This window comes from Carlito syrichta, unplaced genomic scaffold, assembly GCF_000164805.1.
Source record: "Carlito syrichta isolate Samal-C Ts95f unplaced genomic scaffold, Tarsius_syrichta-2.0.1 Scaffold301868, whole genome shotgun sequence".
NCBI lineage: Eukaryota > Metazoa > Chordata > Mammalia > Primates > Tarsiidae > Carlito > Carlito syrichta.
Genome location: NW_007245964.1, coordinates 859851 through 880030, shown reverse-complemented (window position 1 = coordinate 880030; position 20180 = coordinate 859851). Strand labels below are relative to the sequence as shown.

General features: G+C 49.8%; 1 protein-coding gene across 1 annotated transcript in view; it reads left to right on the top strand.

Annotated features, from left to right (window-relative positions):
* The first annotated feature begins 5843 nt into the window (after window positions 1–5843).
* Window positions 5844–20180, top strand: part of MOCOS (molybdenum cofactor sulfurase) — a 52075-nt gene continuing 37738 nt past the window's right edge. Inside the window, exons 1-4 of the mRNA XM_021711122.1 lie at window positions 5844–5925; window positions 6010–6099; window positions 11955–12021; window positions 13803–14444. Of these exons, the coding sequence (XP_021566797.1) occupies window positions 5844–5925; window positions 6010–6099; window positions 11955–12021; window positions 13803–14444 (881 nt within the window). The remainder of the gene's footprint in view (window positions 5926–6009; window positions 6100–11954; window positions 12022–13802; window positions 14445–20180) is intronic.

The following is a 20180-nucleotide window of genomic DNA, read 5'->3' as shown; positions in this document are numbered from 1 at the left end:
TTTTTTTTTGGAGTTGGAGCCTCACTCTGTCGCCCAGACCGGAGTGCAGTGGCCGCTCCCGGCCGCCGCAGCCTCGCCCTGCTGGGCTCCCGCGATCCTTCCGCCTCAGCCTTCCGAGTACAGGAACTACAGGCGCGCGCTAATTTTTGGATTTATGGTAGAGATGAGGGCTCACCAAGTTGCCCAGGCGGGTCTCGAACCCGCGGGCTCAGGCAGTCCACTCACCTCAGCCTCTCAAGGCGCGGGATTACAGGCCGAGCCACTGAGCCCGGCTAGAAGGAGCTTTTGCTCCAGGTGAGAGCGGCGCCACCTCCCTGGGGGCGGCGCATTTTTAATCCAAAGACCCGGAGAAACGGGGCGCGGTGGCTCACGCTTGTAATGCCAGTGCTTTGGGAGGCCGAGGAGGGAGGCTCGCTTGAAGCCAGGAGTTCAAGACCAGCCTGGGCAGCATAGCGAGAACTTGTCCCTAAAACAAAACCAAAAAACACTAGCCAGGTATGCTGGCGCGCGCCTGTAGTCCCTGCTACTCGGGAGGTTGAGGATGGAGGATCGCTTGAGCCCAGAAGTGAGGCTGCAGTGAACTACGATCGCCACTGCACTCCAGCCTGGGTGGCATTGTGAGACCCTGTAACAAAAAAAAAAAACAAGAAAGAAAAGACCAGGCGGGACGTGTGCGTGCCACCACTTCGTGGACACAGCTCCCGAGACCCGCTGCTTTTGCTCCGTAGCCTTCCAGGGTTCCGGGACCCACGCGGCTCTTTCGCGTCGCTCGCCCTGGGCGCCCAGGGCTGAGGGTCCTCCCAGCCCTCCTAGCTGTGAGACCCCCTACTCCAAAGGCACAGCTAACCGGAGCCGGGGTTGCCAAATGCAGGAAGTCCAGCGGCCGCGACTGTTCCGATGCCCACCGGGGACAGGAGCGCGCGTGGGCGGCCCGCGCGTGGGGTTGGCGCGTGGGGAGTGGCTCCGCGGGCGCCGGGCTTGGGACCGCCGAGGCTGGGCTCCAGACTCCTCGGGCAGCCCGCACGCGGCCTTTATTTTCCAAGCCTCGTTTTTCTCACTCCTGCGGGGTCCGAGCAGAGTCCCCGAGCTCTGACTCGCCCGGGACTCGAGGCATTAGCGACCCCTGCAGTGTGAGCTTTAGGAACAGGGCGAGCCTGGACACTGGACACGAAGACCGAGATCACCCGTGCCTTTGCCTCCCTTGGGGCGGAAGGAGCAGATTAAACTGGAAGGCCGGCCCCACCTGGAGGTGACGGACCCGGTCTGCTTCCGCTGGCGCCTAGGGACGGAGCGCAGCCCTGTGCCGGGGACTGACTGGGGGCTTCGTCGCGCCTCCAAGGTCCCTGGGCAGGTCGGGGCACCGGGGTTTGAGTGCATTTGTCGTGATGGACAACGGGTGCGGGCTTCCCTGCTTGGGGGCGGGACCCATGGCTGAACTTTCGTCAATCCGGTAGCCGACTGAAGCTCTTGGGGACATGTCCTCATGTTTTGTATGGTAAACCTTTTTCTTTTGGGGGCTACGGAGACTGGCGTCCTCCTTGTGTGTCTCTGGCCTCTACTTGAGTAGGGGGAGTCAGGAGGGAGATGGGAGCCTCTCTCTCCTTCTCCTCCCCATTTCCTCCTGTCCCAGGTCACCTGCTGGGGACCTTTCTCCCTTCACCCCCTCTCACTCCCTCCCTCTCTCAGTCTCTGAACTTTTTATTGTGGAAATTTCCTACAGCAGAAGTAAAGAGGCTGATGCTATGAACACCCACGGATGGGGGAGGGAGGCTCTTGTTTCTCTGAAGCAAATCCCAGAGGCAGTGGGTCAAGTTGGTGATCATTTCAGCACCGCACCCCTTTAATCCCTAAATCCCTCTGGCTCTGACCCGACTCCTCTATTGGCCAACCTCTGCCCTCAGCATCACCCTGGGAAAGCAGAGGTGTGTTTTAGAACACACCTTGTCCCTTAAATGCAAACTGAAGATATGCTGTCCAAGGTCTCTTGCTGGCCTGCAGAGACCCATAAATACCTTCCAGATTTGTGGTGGTGTGGTGGACTTCCTTTGTGTATTTCCTGTAACTTCGCAGTATGTCCTTTACATTGTAATTAAAGACTTTTGTGCACCCAGCTGACACCCGTCTCCTGCTGGAGTCTTGGAACCCAGCCACTTATTTTTTCTTCTTGTAGAAACAAATGAACCAGAGAGCAGGAAAAACCAAACACATCAAAACCAAAATAATACAACCTTTTCTTCCTCCCCTTTTCCTTCCCTCCGGAAGTCTTTCTGAGGGTTTGAGAATGTATCTCGTTAAGTGGCGGCTCAGGATAATTAATGCTTAGCCTTTCAGTGCTGACATGCACCATCCAGCCATTTGGATGGGGCTTTCCTTGCCTCAGTGGACTGAGCAGGTTGGATCGACAGGTGTGGTTCCAGGCTCCTGAGGCTGTAGGTGCTTCAGGATGGATGACCTCTCCCCCCGCTGGCTCTGAGAACTGATAGGCATGACCTAGACAGACCCTGGAATTCTCCTTCTTGAAGAAGATGTGATGCCAGTTGGTGCTGGGGTTGTTCACCTGCTTCCAGTGACAGCTAAACCGTGGAGCGTTTGCGTGTGCCAGGCACGGGGCTGAGTCAGCAAGGATGTGGCTGTCACATCCTTGTCCCATTTGCAGATGAAGGAACAGGGCCCTGTTGTCTAGGGGTGGAGCCAGGATCCCACCCAGGCTGGTTGACTTGGATTTTGCGTTGCTTCTTGACCTCCTAAGCTCCCACCTCTGGCTGACCTGTCTGGGCAAAATTAACTCTTGGGCCAAAGGCGAAGGCAACTTTCTCCCAAAAGGTTTCCTGGCCCTGAGAAGACCCTGGGCACCATGTTGAGTGCTCTCAGCGGTGTCTCTGTCTCACTTGTGCACTGTGGATTCATCTAGGCGTGGCAGGGCCCTGGTGCCTGGGGGAACACAAGGCTTCCTTTTGGTTTGGTACCTTTGTAATTCTGAATCTTGGCAAAAAAAAAAAAAGTAATGTTATTTTAAAACTATCTTTTTGGAATAGGTAACACATTTAAATGGTACCAGATTCGAAAGTTGCCAAAGCACTTTGAAGAATCACCAGGGAGTCTCCCTCTCACTCCATCTCCTGTCACTGTGGCTGCCTCAGACTCAGTTGCTGTTACTCATGCAACTGTTACTGTGTACCTTCCCAGTGGTTGTATATATTTATGTGTACGCTTTAAAAAAAAAAAAAAGTAAGCCCTAACATGTCTCACCACCTGACATAGTTTGTTAATGGTCTTTTTCTGCCACTATCATGCTGACTTTTGGTATATAGAAAATTCTAAGGAATCCACACACAAAACTATTAGAACCAGAAAACAAATTCAGCCAAGCAGTGGTTTCTTATGACGCCAAAAACTCAAGCGACAATAAAAATAGACAAATTAAACTTCATCAAAATTAAAAACATGTATGTTTCAATGGACACCATCAAGAAAGCAAAAGGACAGCTCACCACATGGGAGAAAACACGTGTCCATGCAAAAACTTGTACATATTCATAGTAGCATCATTTATAATAGACATAAAGTGAAAACAACCCAAATGCTAATTAGTAGATGAATAGATAAGCAGAGTACATTCACACATGGAATACTGTAGCCATAAAGAAGAATAAAGCTGGACTCGGTGGCTCAGCCTGTAATCCTGTGCTTTAGGAGGCTGAGGTTAGTGGATTGCCTGAGCCTGTGGGTTCGAGACCTGCCTGGGCAACTTGGCGAGACCACATCTCTACAGTAAATCAAAAAATTAGCTGGGTGTGGCAGCATGCGCCTGTAGTTCCAGCTACTTGGAAGGCTGAGGCGGAAGGATCACCGGAGCCCAGCAGGTCGAGGCTGCAGTGGTCGGGAATGTGCCACTGCACTCCAGTCTGGGCGACAGAGTAAGACTCCAACTGAAAAAAAAAAAATGAAGTTTTGATACATGCTACAATATGGATGTACCTTGAAAGCATCACACTAAGTGAAAGAAGCTTGATACAAAGGGTCATATATTGTGATTCTATTTATATGAAATGTCCAGAATAGGCACCCCCCCAAAAAAATAAGTAGATTAGTGTTTCCAAAGGGCTGAGGTTGGGGAGTGATTGGTAATGGGCATTGGATTTTTTTTTTTTTTTTTTCTTGAATTGGAGTCTCACTCTGTCATCCAGACTGGAATGCAGTGGTTGCTCCCGGCCACCACAGCCTTGACCTGCTGGGCTCCGGCGATCCTTCCGCCTAAGTCTTCCAAGTAGCTGGAACTATAGGCACGCGCTACCTCACCCAGCTAATTTTTGATTCATTGTGGAGATGAGGTCTCGCCAAGTTGCCCAGGCGGGTCTCGAACCTGCAGACTCAGGCAGTCCACTCACCTCAGCTTCCCAAAGCGCGGGATTACAGCCTGAGCCACCGAGCCCGGCTGGATTTATTTTGAGGGTGAATGAAAATGTTCTAAAATTAGTGGTGAGGGTTGGATAACTTTATGAGTATCCTAAAAAACCACTGAATTGTATGCTATGTATTTTAAGTCTCAACAAAGTTGGGATAAAACAACAAAAAACAAACAGAAATCCTAAACAAAACAAAAAATATTTGCTTAATGAATGAATGGATCTGTTCACATTATACATACTTGAAAGTGTATCTCAGAGTTTGTTTATTTCATAAAAAACATGGGTTTTGGCCGGACACAGTAGCTCATGCCTATAATCTCAGCACTTTGGGAGACCGAGGTGAGAGGATTGCCTGAGCCTATGGGTTTGAGACCAACTTGGGAAACTTGGTGAGACTTCATCTCTACAGTAAGTTAAAAAAAAATTAGCTGGGTGTGGTGGCACACGCCTGTAGTTCCAGCTACTTGGAAGGTTGAAGGGAAGGATCGCCTGAGCCCAGCAAGTCGAGGCTGTGGTGGCCATGAGCATGCCACTGCACTCCAGCCTGGGCGACAGAGTCAGACTCCAACTCAAAAAAAAAAAAGGGTCAGAGTCTCACTCTGTCACCCAGACTGGAGAACAATGACACAAGCACGGCTCCCTGCAGCCTCAACCTCTTGGGCTCAAATGATCCTTCCATCTTAACCTCCCTAGTAGTTGTCCCTAGCACATGTCACCGCACCTGGCTAAATTTTAGTTTTTTGTAGAGACGAGGTCTCCCTATGTTACTTAGGCTGATCTCTGAACTCCTGGGCTCAAGCAATCCTCTTGCCTTGGCCTCCCAATGTGTTAGGATTACAGGCATGAGCCACCATGCCCAGCCAGACATAGGTATTTATAAGAGAAATTCCTAGAAGAGGAATTGCTGAGTCAAAGGGTATTTTTTTTTTATTTTAAAGTGAGACTGATATTACAAATTGCTGCTCATAAAGGTACACCAATGTGTCCTCCCTCCAGCCATGTACCAGTGAGCCTGTGTCCCCATGACTTCCCGATACAGTGTGGTATCCAACCTTTGGTCTTTGCAATTGATCAGCCAGTCACAATATCACTCATCTAAACTTGCATTTCTGTCTTTATGAGAAAGGCTGGAAGAATTAGTCCCAGAAGACGAGAGCTTAATCAAGAATCCTCATCCCCTCTGAAGCTCTCGCAGCCCTGTGAGGGCTGAGGCGTGTGGAGCAGAGTGGGAAACAGGGCCAGGGCTTACCCTCAGGGAAGCCACAGGGTGTGAGTCACAGTGTGAAATAGCTTTGCCATCCTTCATCACAGATGCTGCTGGCCTCCTCCCGTGAGGCTATTCCAGGCATAAAAGGGCAAGAGAGCTGGTTCCTGAAGGCTCTCTCAGGGCTCCAAGTGTCCTTAAACATTGGAAGTGCAGTTCTTCCATGACTCATGCCTATTAAGGAACTCGTATCAAAAGGTTCAGAGTCACTGGGGGCCTGGTATTATGTCTACACGCATTCCACGGGTGTTGGTCAGGCTCACACAAACCAGGCTTAGGTAAAAGGACTGGAATTCCTAGAAAGGCAACCTGCAGTCTTGTTCTGTTTCTTTTCAGGGACTGTCTACCTCGACCATGCAGGCGCCACCTTGTTCCCCCAGAGCCAGCTTGAAAACTTTACTCGGGATCTCACGGAAAATGTTTACGGTAAAGAAAAACAGATTGTAACCAATGACAGGCAACTGATATATCTATTCTTAATACATGGTGGAGGCTGGGCCTGGTGGCTCATGCCTGTAATCCCAGCACTTTGAGAGGCTGAGTCAGGGGGATCGCTTGAGCCCAGAAATTTGAGACCAAACCCAGCTATATAGCAAGACCTCATCTCTACAAAGAATAAGATTTTTTAAAAACTGGCATGATGACACCCTCCTGTAGTCCCAGCTACTCAGGAGGTTGAGGCAGAAGGATCACGTGAGCCCAGGAGGTCGAGGTTGCGGTGAGCCATGATCCTGTCACTGCCCTCAAGTTCGGGTGACCGAGTGAGACCCTGACTCAAAAAAGTAGTGTGGATTAATAGGCAGGGACTGTGCAAAGCTGGATAAGTCAGATGGGAGTCAGGACCCCCCCCCCCCCCGCCGCCGGCATTCTGTCTGGTACACAAATGACTGAGATGGGAAGAGCTGCCAGGAACACATGCTACTTCCGGAAGAAGGGGTCAGGGTCAGAAAGGACACAGAGGTCCCAAGGTGCTGTTTTTGGTGGTGGTGAGTGACCCTGTACAGCACAGAGGTGGGGGGTGGCAGGAGGAACTTTCATTCATTCATTCATTCACATCATAATCGTTTATTGAGCCACTGTGATGTGTAGGACACGGTCCCATAATGGGAACAAAACAAACACAGTCCCTTTCTTCAAGGAGACTGTAGTCTAGTCCCAGAAGACAAGAGCTTAATCAAGTGAATTCCAAAGAGAATTCCAACTGAGGGAGGGGCCAGGGCAGCGGTTGTCGGCCTGTGCATGTTAGGGATGCGGAGGATGAGCCGGAATTCACTCAGACAAGGGGAGGAGAAGGCCAAACAGGCAGGGCAACAGCATGAGCCAAGATCCTGCTGTGGTTTCAGGAACTGGTCCAGGAACACAGAGAGAGAGAGGAGGGTGGGGAGGCCTGACAGGGGAAAGGGAGGAGAGGAGGGTGAGAGCCGGAAGGGAGTAGGGCAGGGGAGGGAGGGAAGGAGGTTGGAGGAAGAGGCAAACAAGGTGTTGTAGATGCTCAAAGAGTTTGTTTTGTTTTTTTTATTGAGTCTCACTCTGTCTCCCAGGCTGGAGTGCAGAGGCATGCTCACGACCACTGCAGCCTCGACCTGCTCAGCTCAGGTGATCCTCCCACCTCAGCCTTCCCAGTAGCTGGGACTACTGGCATGCACCACCATGCCTAATTTTTTGATTTATTGTAGAGACGAGGTCTCATTAACTTGCCCAGGCTGGTCTTGAATCGCCGGGCTCAGGCAATCCTCTCACCTTGGCTTCCCAAAGTATTGGGATTACAGGCATGAGACACTGCCTCTGGCTTTTTTTTTTTTTTAAAGAAAAAAGATTTTGCTATGTCACCCAGGCCGGTGTCAAATTCCTGGGCTCAAGCAATCCTCCTGTCTTGGCCTCCTAAAGTACTGGGATTCCAGACATGAGCCACTGCACCAGACTAGAAGACTAGAAGAGTTTGTTCTTAGTTCTAGGAACAATGAACAATCATAGAGGGCATTAATCAGCAGCATAAACATGATCAGGAGATACCTTGGGACAGGAGCTTGAAATAATAGCAGCAGGAGCCATTATAATATTCGTAATGTAATGTAATCTCTGTTACATTACAATGCGTTAAATAGCATTCACCAGGCACTCTCCTGTCAGGTACTGTTTGGAGTGCTTTTTATTATTTCTTCATCCTCACAATAACTCAAGAGGCTTAGGTTCTGGTGTCACTCCTGTTTTACAGGTGAGGAAATGGGGCCCCAGAGAGGGTAAGTGACTAGCCTGGGGCTGCACAGGAAGTACTGGAGCAGGGGGAGCTGGGAGCTGAGTCTCTGGGCAGTTTGGCTCTAGAACCCAAGCCCTAAACCTCCACCAGAGTGTCTTGATCTGGGACAGTTTTTTTTTTAATTTTTATTTAGTGTGGAGACGAAGTCTCACCAAGTTGCCCAGACTGGTCTCGAACCCATGGACTTAGACAATCCTCTCGCCTCGGCCTCCCAAAGAGCTGGGGATTACAGACTTGAGCCACTGTGCGCGGCCTGGGAAAGTTCTGTTTGTCACACAAAGGCACTGAATCTTGGCTCTGGACAGCCAGCAGATAATTAGATCTGGGGAACAAGCTTTTGGGAAGATGCCAAGGAGGGATTTCACTTGGTTTGAATTCATGATTTGCAAAAAGACCTGCACTTCTCCTTCTCTGACCTTTGCTGGAGTCATAACCATGGGAAGGTGTTATCCTGAGAGGTGACTGAACCCAGATAACAGGTGGTACTAATGAGGCCAGGCTAAAATTCAAGGCAGGAAGGGTGACAAGGCGAGTTCCCACAGGTCACCAGATGTGGAAGAGGAATGTCTGGTTGTTGCAGTGGCCAGAAATCGAGTGTGTTTTGAGGAAAAACCATCTAAAACAAAAAAGGGACTGGGCGTGGTAGCTCATGCTTATAATCCCAGCACTCTGGGAGGCCAAGGAAGAACGATTGCTTGAGGCCAGGAGTTCAAGACCAGTCTGAGCAACATAATGAGACCTCATTGCCACACACACACACACATACACACACACACACAAATTAGCCGGGCAGGCGTGGTGATGCACACCTGTAGTCCCAGCTACTCGGGAGGCTGAGGTGGAAGGATCACCTGTGCCCAGGAGGTCGAGGCTGCAGAGTCATCATCATGCCACCACACACCAGCCTGGGTAATAGAGTGAGACCCCAACTCAAAGTAAATACATGAAACAAAAAAGGCCAACCCTAAATTCAGGTGCACATGTAGCTCCTGAGAGGTGCTGGTGCCTGGCCCTTCAGATCAGGACCTACTGAGGTCTTCCTGGGGGTTGAGTTTTGAGGGAGATGGTGATAGTCTGGAATACACTCCGTGGGGACACCAGGAAGGGAGAAAAACTGGAAATCACAAGAAGAAGGGTGAAGTTGAGAGGGACTTTATCCTTGAGAGTGGGTGGCTGAAGGGAGACGTGGTGGCCTCTTTACCCACTGGGAGGAGGAGACAGATGTGTTTTTGCAGGAACCGTGCCTGCCGCACTGGTGGGATCTGGAGGACAGCAGGTGGGGACTTAGATTTAGTGGCGTTCGTGGGCCCCATCTCAAGCTGAAGGAGAGGGAGACTTCCTGAGGTTGTGTGTTGGGTTCCCTGGAGTTAATTAACAGCACCACAGGCCACCTGGGAAATTATAGAAACCGTCTTGCACTGTCCCCCCCCCAATGAGCTCTTCCTGGATCTGATTGGGTTTTCTCAGTGAGAGAATGGTTGTTAAAAATTTGTCTGTTTTGACAGCTTTATTGAGTTATATTTTACATATAAAATTTACCAGCTGGGCATGGTAGTTCATGCCTATAATCCCAGTGCTTTGGGAGACTGAGGCAGGAGGATTGCTTGAGGAGTTTGAAGCCAGCCTGGGCAGTTGTCCAGCCTGGGCAATAGTGAAACCCTGTCTCTATAAAAAACTAAAAAAATAAATAATAAATAATTATTCATGTATGATGGTGCATGCCTATGGTCCTAGCTACTCAGGAGGCTGAGGCTAGAGGATGGCTTGAGCCCAGGAGTTCTAGACTGCAGTGAGCTATGATCACACCACTGCACTCCAGCCTGGGTGATAGAGGGAAATTCCACCTCCAAAAAAAAAAATAGAAAGAAAAGAAAAAATCAGTGCCTACTTTAGGTGTGCACTGATTTTTCAGTAAATTAACGAGTAGCAGTACAACCATCACTGTTCATCATTTAGACTTTTCATTACCCCACTAAGATCCCTCTGCCAGGCTGGGCACAGTGGCTCAAGCCTGTAATCCCTGCACTTTGGGAAGCCGAGGCGAGAAGACTGCCTGAGCTCAGGGGTTCAAGACCAGCCTGGACAACTTGGTGAGACCTTGTCTCTACAATAAATAAAACAATAATCCAGGTGTGGTAGCACATACCTGTAGTTCCAGCTACTTAGAAGGCTGAGGCGGAATGATCACCTGAGCTCAGCAGGTTGAGGCTGTGGTGGCTGTGAGTGTGCCCCTGCACTCCAGCTTGGGCAACAGAGACCACGACAAAAAAAAAAAAAAAATCCTACCACCATTTACAGTCAATTTCTGTTGCCCCTCTCAGCCCCAGGCAATCACTGATCTACTACTTTTTTTTTCTTTTTTTTTTTTTTGAGTTGGAGTCTCACTCTGTCGCACAGGCTGGAGTGCAGTGGCACGCTCATGGCCACCCCAGCATTGACCTGCTGGGCTCCGCTAATCCTTCTGCCTCAGCCTTCCAAGAAGCCAGAACTACAGGTGCATTCTACCATGCCTGGCTAATTTTTTGATTTATTGTATAGACAAGGTCTTGCCAAGTTTCCTGGGCTGGTCTTGAACCCACGGGCTCGGGCAATCCTCTTGCCTCAGCCTCCCAAAGTGCTAGGATTACAGGCTAAGCCACCAAACTGGCCTGATCTATTACTTTCTATATCTTTTTTATTCTTTTCCTCTAGCCAGGGTCTCACTCTGTTGCCCGAGTTGGAGTGCAGTGGCATGATCAGGCTCAGGGCAACCTCAGACTCCTGGGCTCAGGATATCCTCCCACCTCAGCCTTCCAAGTAACTGGGACTACAAGTGCACACCACCACACTCACTAATGTTTTTATTTTTTTGTAGAGGTGAGGTCTTGCTATGTTGCTTAGGCTGGTCTTGAACACTTAGGCTCAAGCAGTCCTCTCATCTCGACCTCCCAAAGTGATAGGATTACAGACATGCGCCACCATGCTCAGAAACTACTTTCTGTATGTTTACACGATTACCTTTGCTGGACATTTCATATACATGGATTCATGCAAATATGTGGACTCCTGGGCCTGGAATCTTTCACTTAGCACATTTTTTAAGTTCATTCATGACACAGTCAGGATTTTGTTCCTTTTTTGTATGTGTGTGTTGGAATCTCATTATCACCCAGGCTAGAGTGCAGTGGCACGCTCATGGCCACCGCTGCCTCCACCTGCCGGGCTCAAGTGATCCTCCTGCCTCAGCCTTCCAAGTAACTGGAACTATAGGCATGTGCCATCATGCCTGGCTAATTTTTTGATTTATTGTAGAGATGAGGTCTCACCATGTTGCTCAAGCTTGTCTTGAACCTTTGGGTTCAGGCAATTCTCTTGCCTCAGCCTCCCAAAGTGCTGGGATTACAGGTATGAGCCACGTACCTGGCAGTTTGCTCATTTTTATTACCAAATAATTTTCCATCTTACCATATCTTGTTTATCTGCTCACCAGTTGATAGGCATTTATGCTGTTTCCAGATTTTGGTTTTATGAATAAAGCTGCCATGACCATTCATCTGTGGGTCTTGGTGTGGACATAAGTTTTCATTTTTTTAGGGCAGATAGCTAGGAGCAGAATTGCTAGGTCCTAAAGCTGTCTTATGTTTAGCTTTTTGAGAAACTGCAGGGGTGGATTTGAAGGGCACACAACACAAGAGACTGTAAGTGACTTGACCCCTTCATCTTTGTTTTTTTTGTGGTTTTTTTTTGAGTTGGAGTCTCACTTGGTCGCCCAGACTGGAGTGCAGTGGCTGCTCCCAGCCACCGCAGTCTTGCCTGCTGGGCTGTGGCGATTTTTCCGCCTCAGCCTTCCCAGTAGCCAGAATTACAGGCATGTGCTACCACGCCCAGCTGATTTTTTGATTTATTGGAGAGATGAGGTCTCGCTGCCCAGGTGGGTCTCGAACCCGCGGGCTCAGGCAATCCGCTCACCTCAGCCTCCCAAAGGCGCGGGATTACAGGCTGAGCCACTGAGCCCGGCTGACCCCTTCATCTTTGTAACCTACAGGTAATCCTCATAGCCAGAACATCAGTAGCAAGCTCACTTATGACACCGTGGAGCAGGTGCGCTACAGGTGAGCCACAGGGATGCCTGCCTGGCCGGGAACATCTGGGTGGATAGAATTCCTTCCTAGTGCCTGCATGCAGCCCACAGAGGCTCTAGGATGGTTTCAGGGAGACCACAGTCAGATAAAAGGCAATGCTCACATGATGAGAAACATTGGGGGTGAGAGCTGGGAAGGTGAGGGTGTACAGATACAGGGCAGGGCGGACGGAAGCACAGGCAGACAGCTATTCTATGTGTGGCTCTGTACTGGCACCAGTGTGGAAGGGAGTGACTCAGGATCCTAGGTCCTATTTTCAGAAAGGAGAAGAAATGTACTCTTCTCTGGTTTTCCTTTTCATAAGAAGTATTATTAGTCATCTTTTTTTTTTCACCCAGACTGGAGTGCAGTGGCACCATGAGGGCTCACTGCAGCTTCAACCTCCTGGGCTCAGACAATCCTTCTGCCTCAACCTCCTCAGTAGCTAGGACTACAGGTGTGTACCACCATGCCCAGCTAATTTTTTGATTTTTCATAGAGACAGAGTCTTGCTATGTTGCTTAGGCTGGTCTCAAGCTCCAGGACTCACGTGAGCCTCATGCCTCAGCCTCCCAAAGTGCTAGGATTCCAGGCATGAGCCACTGCACCTGGCCAGGCATCTTGTTTTATTCATATCTTCCTTACCCTTTTTTTTTTGAGTTGGAGTCTCACTCTGTCGCCTAGACTGTAGTGCAGTGGCACACTCCCGGCCACCACAGCCTCAACTTGCTGGGCTGTGGCAATCCTTCCGCCTCAGCCTTCCAAGTAGCTGGAACTAAAGGTGCGCGCTACCATGCCTGGCTAATTTTTTTGATTTATTGTAGAGATGAGGTCTCGCCAAGTTGCCCAGGCAGGCCTCAAACCCTCAGGCAATTCACTCACCTCGGTCTCCCAAAGCACGGGATTACAGGCTGAACCACCGAGCCCGGCTTCCTTGCCCTTTTTACTAGTATTTGTATGTTAAACAGATCTTGATACTTTTCACATGTAATAATTAGTTTCTGGCAAAAAATTCCCAATTGGTGCCTAAAATTATTGAGATAATTTCAGGTCAACACCATTTCACATTCGCAAGGGATATTGATTTGCTATTAGGGTTGCTAAGATGAAAGACAGTGTAAAACAGGTGGATGACTTAAAACTCATGTTCCGGCCGGGCTCGGTGGCTCAGCCTGTAATTCTAGCATTTTGGGAGGCTGAGGCAAGTGGATTGCCTGAGCCACGGGTTCAAGACCAGCCCGGGCAACTTGGTGAGACCTCATCTTTACAATTAAAAAAAAAATTAGCTGGGCGCGGTAGTGTGTGCCTGTAGTTCCGGCTACTTGGAAGGCTGAGGCAAAAGGATCGCCAGAGCCCAGCAGGTCGACACTGGGGTGGCCGTGAGTGTGCCACTGCACTCCAGCCTGTGCGACAGAGTGAGCCTCCAACTAAAAAAACAAAACAAAACAAAACAAAAAAACTTATGTTTTAGCCAGATTGAGACACTGAAGAGAGGGCTTTTTCAGCTAAGACTAAGGTGGTTGTGGATTTCTGTCATATCCAACTGAAGGTGGGACTTGGGAGAGGTGACTTTACCAGTTAGAATTGATCTGTCACCTCTTCCCAAGACTTCCTCTGTCCTTGCCCTTATTTCACAATTGTGGCAAAACCTACCTGGCATTTTTTCTAGCTATTAAGGCAGGGATGTCACAGTTAATAGAAATAAAACAACTGCAGGCACTCAGCATGGGGACTGAAACCCAGGGGCCGCAGCAACACTGCGCTTCTTGCAGGATCCTGGCGCTCTTCCATACCACCACAGAGGACTACAGCGTGATTTTCACTTCTGGGAGCACGGCGGCTCTCAAACTGGTGGCAGAGGCTTTTCCGTGGGTGTCCCAGGGCCCGGAGAGCAGCGGGAGCCGATTCTGTTACCTCACGGACAGCCACACCTCCGTGGTGGGCATGAGGGAGGTGACCATGGCCTTGAATGTCACATCCACTGCAGTCAGACCAGAGGACCTGAGGTCAGCAGAGGGACAGGGTGACGGACCCAGCGACCCTGACTGCCAGCTGCCACACCTCTTCTGTTACCCAGCTCAGAGCAACTTTTCTGGAACCAGATATCCCCTGACGTGGATAGGAGAGGTCAAATCCGGGCAGATGCGCCCGGTGGGTGTGCCTGGGAAGTGGTTCGTGTTGCTGGATGCGGCAGCCTACGTGAGTACCTCACCACTGGATCTGTCGGCTCACCCGGCCGACTTTGTCCCTGTCTCCTTCTACAAGATCTTTGGATTCCCCACGGGCCTGGGTGCCCTGCTGGTGCATCGCCGCGTGGCTCCCCTGCTGAGGAAGACCTACTTTGGAGGTGGCACGGCCGCTGCATACCTCACAGGGGAAGACTTCTACATCCCCAGGTCATCAGTGGCCGAAAGGTAACTAACTGCTCCCTGGGGAGTGGTCTACCTGTCTGAGTTCAGCAAGGTTGGGGCTGGCCCTTGCTGCCTGGGGGATTGTGCAAGGGGTGGGTCTGGGCCTTGGAGGTCAAGGGAGTTCAGTGACACTACTGGCAGGGACAGGCTGGAGACAGGGCTCAAGTCTGGGAGGCAGAGGTTGCTGGAGGTGCCACAGGCAGCTCAGTGAACCCTGACCCCTTGGGAGGCTTTCCCAGAGCTGTGAGGACCAAGCCTGCAGGGAGGACCCACACAGGAGAGGTGTGATCCATGAAAGGGCCATCTGTGCAAGGCAACTCAGATGCAGAGAAAGCTGAGAAGCCAAACAAAAAGGTGGATGCATCCAGTTGGTCAGTTTCAGGTAATTTATTAGGGAAACTTACAGAAAGAAGCCTGGTCTCTGGCCAGAGGGCAGTGGCTCTTGCCTGTGATGGGAGGCGGAGATAAGAGGATTGCCTGAGTTTAGGAGTTCAAGACCAGCCTGGGCAACTTGGTGAGGCCTTGTCTCTACAATAAATCAAAAAATTAGCCAGACGTGGTGGCGCATGCCTGTAGTTCCAGCTACTTGGAAGGCTGAGGCAGAAGGATCACCTGAGCCCAGCAGGTCGTGGCTGCAGTGGCCGTGCGTGTGCCACTGCACTCCAGCCTGGGTGACAGAGTGAGACTCTGACTTAAGAAAAAAAAAAAGAAGTGTGGTCTTGGGTGGCCACAAGACAGGTAGGTGTCTGAACCATAAGCCTCTAGACCCAGAGCTTATGTCTTGAGGAAGAAGAATGGGTGTTCGGGAAGGGATGTGTAGGCAGCGTCACAGCCTGTGATTTCTGCGATGATAAGTGTTGTTTGGAGAAAACTTACTGAATGGGTGTTCCTGCAAAAAGAATATCGCATTGACCGTACAGTTCAGAGGCATTCCTGGACTCCGGGACAGTCAGGAGTTATATGGCAGATACACTTTTTTTTTTTTGAGTCAGAGTCTCACTTTTTCACTTAGGCTGGGGTGCAGTGACATGCTCATGGTCCACCTGCTGGGCTCAGGTGACCCTTCCGCCTCCATCTTTCAAGTAGTTGGGACTACAAGCATATACCACCATGCCTGACTAATTTTTTGATTTATTATAGAGTTTAGGTCTTGCCAAATTGCCCAGGCTGGTCTCGAACCCTTGGACTCGGGCAGTCCTCTCTCCTCCACCTCCCAAAGTGCTGGGATGAAAGGCATGAGCCACTGCGCCTGGCAAGATTGGCATTTAAAATAAAGTCACTCTTGTCCCCACAAGGTCTCCACAGAGTAAGGAGGTTGGGCCACCAGGCCTCTGCCCACAGCACTGAGAAGAAGGGGCAGCAGTTGCAGCAGTGGCTTTAAAATTTGGCACCAGTTGGGCACAGTGGCTCATGCCTATAATCCCAGCACTTTAGGAGGCTTGCTTGAGAACAGTCTGGGCAACATAATAAGACCTCATCTCTACGAAAAAAAATTAGCCAGGTATGGTGGTTCACGCCTGTAGTCCCAGCTACTCAGGAGGCTGATACAGGAGGATTGCTTGAGCCTAGGAAGTTGAGGCTGCAGTGAGCTGTGGCTGTGTCACTGTACTCCATCCTGGGCAATGGAGTGAGTGAGGCTCTGATTCAAAAAAGATGGCACCATTTGGGACAAGGGTGCGCACATATGCACAGCACAGCTGGTTCTCCAGTGACTGGAGTCAGCTCAGCTTGGCACCTTGTTAGCATGAAGACTCCTTTAAACTCGAGGCCCCCAGACTTGTGGGGCGCTATCAGCAGCAGCCTCTGTGAGTCCTGTTGCGAGTAAGTTTATGGGGAGGCTGTCACTTGCCCTCCAATGCCGAAGGCTCTGCCTGAGTCTGTTGGCATATGCCTCTTCCTCAGGCTGCAAGGGCAGGCCATGTGGGTTATGCCCAGGAATCTTCCAGACAGTGATGCTGAGATCCACAGGGTGGAATGTGTGAGAGGGCAGACGTGGTGGCTGACCCAGGGGACTCTGCAGGATTGGGTTGGAGCTAATCACCCTGCTGGGGTCTGAGAAGGCCTAGGGCCTCGATGGGAAGGTGGGTGGGATTCCCTACAGACCCCACACAGCTCGAGGGTGATGCAGACAGGACCATGGCCATGGCCTTGACAGGGGAGGCAGCATCAACCATAGGTCCGGACTGGCACTGGGGAGTGAGTCCTCGCTCCCTCATGTGTCCGTGCCAGGATGTGTGACTTGATCTCTGCACCTCCCTTGTTTTGTTTTTTTTGTGAAGTGGGAATAATGGTGTGACCCTTTTGGAACTGATGTGGGTGAAGCACCAGGCCAGAGCGGGTGTCGGTCCACTTTGGGAGGTTATTTGATGACTGTTATTTGGGACTTGTCCATAGTTGGGGGATTCTAAGACAGGTGTGCTGATGTTAAACCCTTTGACTCCAAGTGTGATAATTTACCACGTGAGAGAAGAATGACAGGGGCCATATGGTGTAAATTAAAGACAGAGCAAAATGATACCACAAACTTAGTTTGACTGGTGGGGCGTGGTGGTTCATGCCTGTAATCCCAGCACTTTGAGAGGTCAAGGCAGAAGGATTGTCTGAGTCCAGGAGTTCGAGACCAACCTGGGCAACATTGCAAGACCTCGTCTCAACAAAAATAAAAAAAATTAGCCAGGCATGGTGGCACTCACCTGTAGCCTCAGCTTCTCAGGAGGCTGAGGTGGAAGGATCTTCTGAGCCAAGGAGGTCGAGGCTGCAGTGAGCCATGATCGTGCCACTGCACTCCAGCCTGGGCAACAGAGTGGGACTCTGACAAAAATAATAATAATAATAATACAAACAAATTAAAACTTAATTTGGCCAATAAAGGCACCCATGGGCCAAGGGAAGTAAGGTTGCTTATGGGGAGCCCAGGGCATGGGCATGCTTTCCTTTGTTTTGGGTGGGTTACTTTACAAGATTCTCAGAAAGCAGAAAATGTTTATTTAATAGTATAAGCCCAATTTTTTAGTTAAATTGTGAACTTAGGACTAGCACTCAAGAGATTTAATATGCAACCCAAATGCTTATTGATGCATGCCCATACCATGCTCTTAACCTTGAGTATTTTATAATTCAGTGAAATTCAACCCTTGACAGAAACAAAAAGCTCCCCTTTTAGTCTAAGGATGTCTACTAATTAATTATTGATTAACAAATACTTATTGCTCAATCAATAATATAAACAATTATTAATGTTTGACTTGTGGTTATTTACTAATTCATTAGTAATTAATCAATTAATAATTCATTCATAATCGACTCATTCATCTTGTATGCCTATTAATTAGCATTAGTTTGCTGGGTGCAGTGGTTTACACCTATAATCTCAGCACTTTGGGAAGCAGAGGTGAGAGGCTTGCCTGAGCCCAGAGGTTCAAGACCAGCCTGGGCAACTTGGTAAGACCTCGTCTGTACAATAAATCAAAAATTAGCCAGGTGTGGTGGTGTATGCCTGTGGTTCCAGCTACTAGGAAGGTGGAGATGGAAGGATTGCCTGAGCCCAGCAGGTGGAGGCTGCTGTGGCCATGAATATACCACTGTACTTCAGCCTGGACAACAGAGACTCCAACTCAAAAAAACCAACCCCTCTGCCCCCCCCATATTAGCATTAGTTTTATGAGGAAGTTAACACTGAAGTTAGCAATGTTTTGAGCAAACCTTATTCCTGAGTATTAAAATACAAAACTGGTCAGACATGATGGCTCACGTCTGTAATGCTACTTTAGGAGACAGAGGCAGGAGGATTGCTTGAGCCCAGGATTTAGAGACCAGCCTGGGCAACATAGCAAGACCTTGTCTCTACAAAAAATAAAAAAAGTTACTGAGCATGGTGACATGCGCCTATAGTCCCAGCTACTTGGCAGGCTGAGGCAGAAGGATTGCCTGAACTCAGGAGGTCGAGGCTGCAGTGGCTGTGAGCATGCCACTGCACTCCAGCCTGGGTGACAGAGTGAGACCCTGACTAAACACACACACACACACACACACACACACACACACACACACACACACACACACACACACATACACACACACACACATACCAGTGCTTCTACTGAGAGTTTCAACTTGCATAAGGCAGCTGGTCACGTTCCTCACCTGGAAGCATGTGGAAACCTCCTCGTTGCTTGTCTGCCTCCTCCCTCACCCCTGCAGTCTGTTCTCCCCCTCCCCACCACCCCTGCAACTCTGCAGAGGAGTCTTGTTAAAGATAGGTTTGACCATGTCACTGCTCTGGGCATAGCCCTCCAGCCACTTGTGCAAGGCAGAAAGAAGTTCCTGCCGCCTCTGCTTGACTCTGTCCCCTGCTACTGGGCCCCTTGCAGGGTCCAGCCCCGCTGATCTGCTGTCTCTGCTAAGTGCCAGAATTTTCCTGTTCAGGGTATTTGCTGCACATTCTCCCTGGAGTATGGCTTCTCTTGGAAACTGTGAACTTGGCTGTTTCAAAATTAAGCCTGCCAGGTGCAGCGGCTCATGCCTGTAATCCCAGCACTTTGAGAGGTGGAGGAGAGAGGATTGCTTGAGCCTGCGGGTTCGAGACCAGCCTGGGCAACATGGCAAGACTTCACCTCTACAATAAATAAAAAATTAGCCAGGTGTGGTGGCACGTGCCTGTAGTTTCAGCTACTTGGAAGGCTGAGATGGAAGGATTGCCTAAGCCTAGCAGGTCAAAGCTGTGGTGGCTCTGAGCATGACGCTGTACTCCAGCCTAGGTGACAAAGTGAGACTACCTCAAAAAAAAAAAAGAAAAAAGAAAAAGAACCCTTTCCCTGGCTCCCACTGCCCTTGCTGACTGGGTCTCTGCTCCAGCAATCGTCCTCAGACAGGATTTACCCTGGCCATCTCATAGGTAGTGTCTGCTTGCCCCTTCCACCCCAAGCATCTTCGCTGCCCTTCTTGTCTGGCATGTTCATTTGTTTTCTCTGTATGTACCTGTTGGGGCTTTTCCTCGTTCATGGAACATGAGCACATGAAGGCAGGGATTTTTCCTGTCTTAACTGCTCTATCTGTGCCCCCTGGAACAGTCCTGGCACATAGCAGTTTGAACAAGAAAGACTTGATGAATATTCTGACTCAGCGAGACCTCATCTCTACAATAAATCAAAAAGTCAACCGGGCGTGGTAGCGCATGCCTGTAATTCCGGCTACTTGGAAGGCTGAGGCGGAAGGATCGCTGGAGCCCAGCAGGTCGAGACTGTGGTGGCCGGGAGTGGCCACCGCACTCCAGTCTGGGTGACAGAGTGAGACTCCAATTCAAAAAAAAAAAAAAAATTATGAAATGCAAACGTGATGAACACTTTGATAATGAAGAAGGTGTGCAAATGCTCTATTAATAAGAGCCTTGTCATTTTGACCAAAACCTGTGGTTCCATAGACTTTGGAACCCTAAACTCTTGTCAGGAATCTTCTAGGCTGGGGGTGGTGGCTCATGCCTTGATGATCCCAGCACTGTGGGAGGCTGAGACTGGAGAACTGCTTGAGCCCAGGAGTTCAAGATTAGCCTGGGCAATATAGTGAGACTGTCTCTACAAAATAAATTATCCAGATATGGTGGTGAGTGCCTATAATCCTAGCTACTTGGGAGGCTGAGGTGGGAGGATCACCTGTTACCAGGAGTTCGAGGCTGGGTGAGCTGTGATCATGCCACTGCACTCCAATCTGGGTGACAGAATGAGACCCTGGCTTAAAAAACAA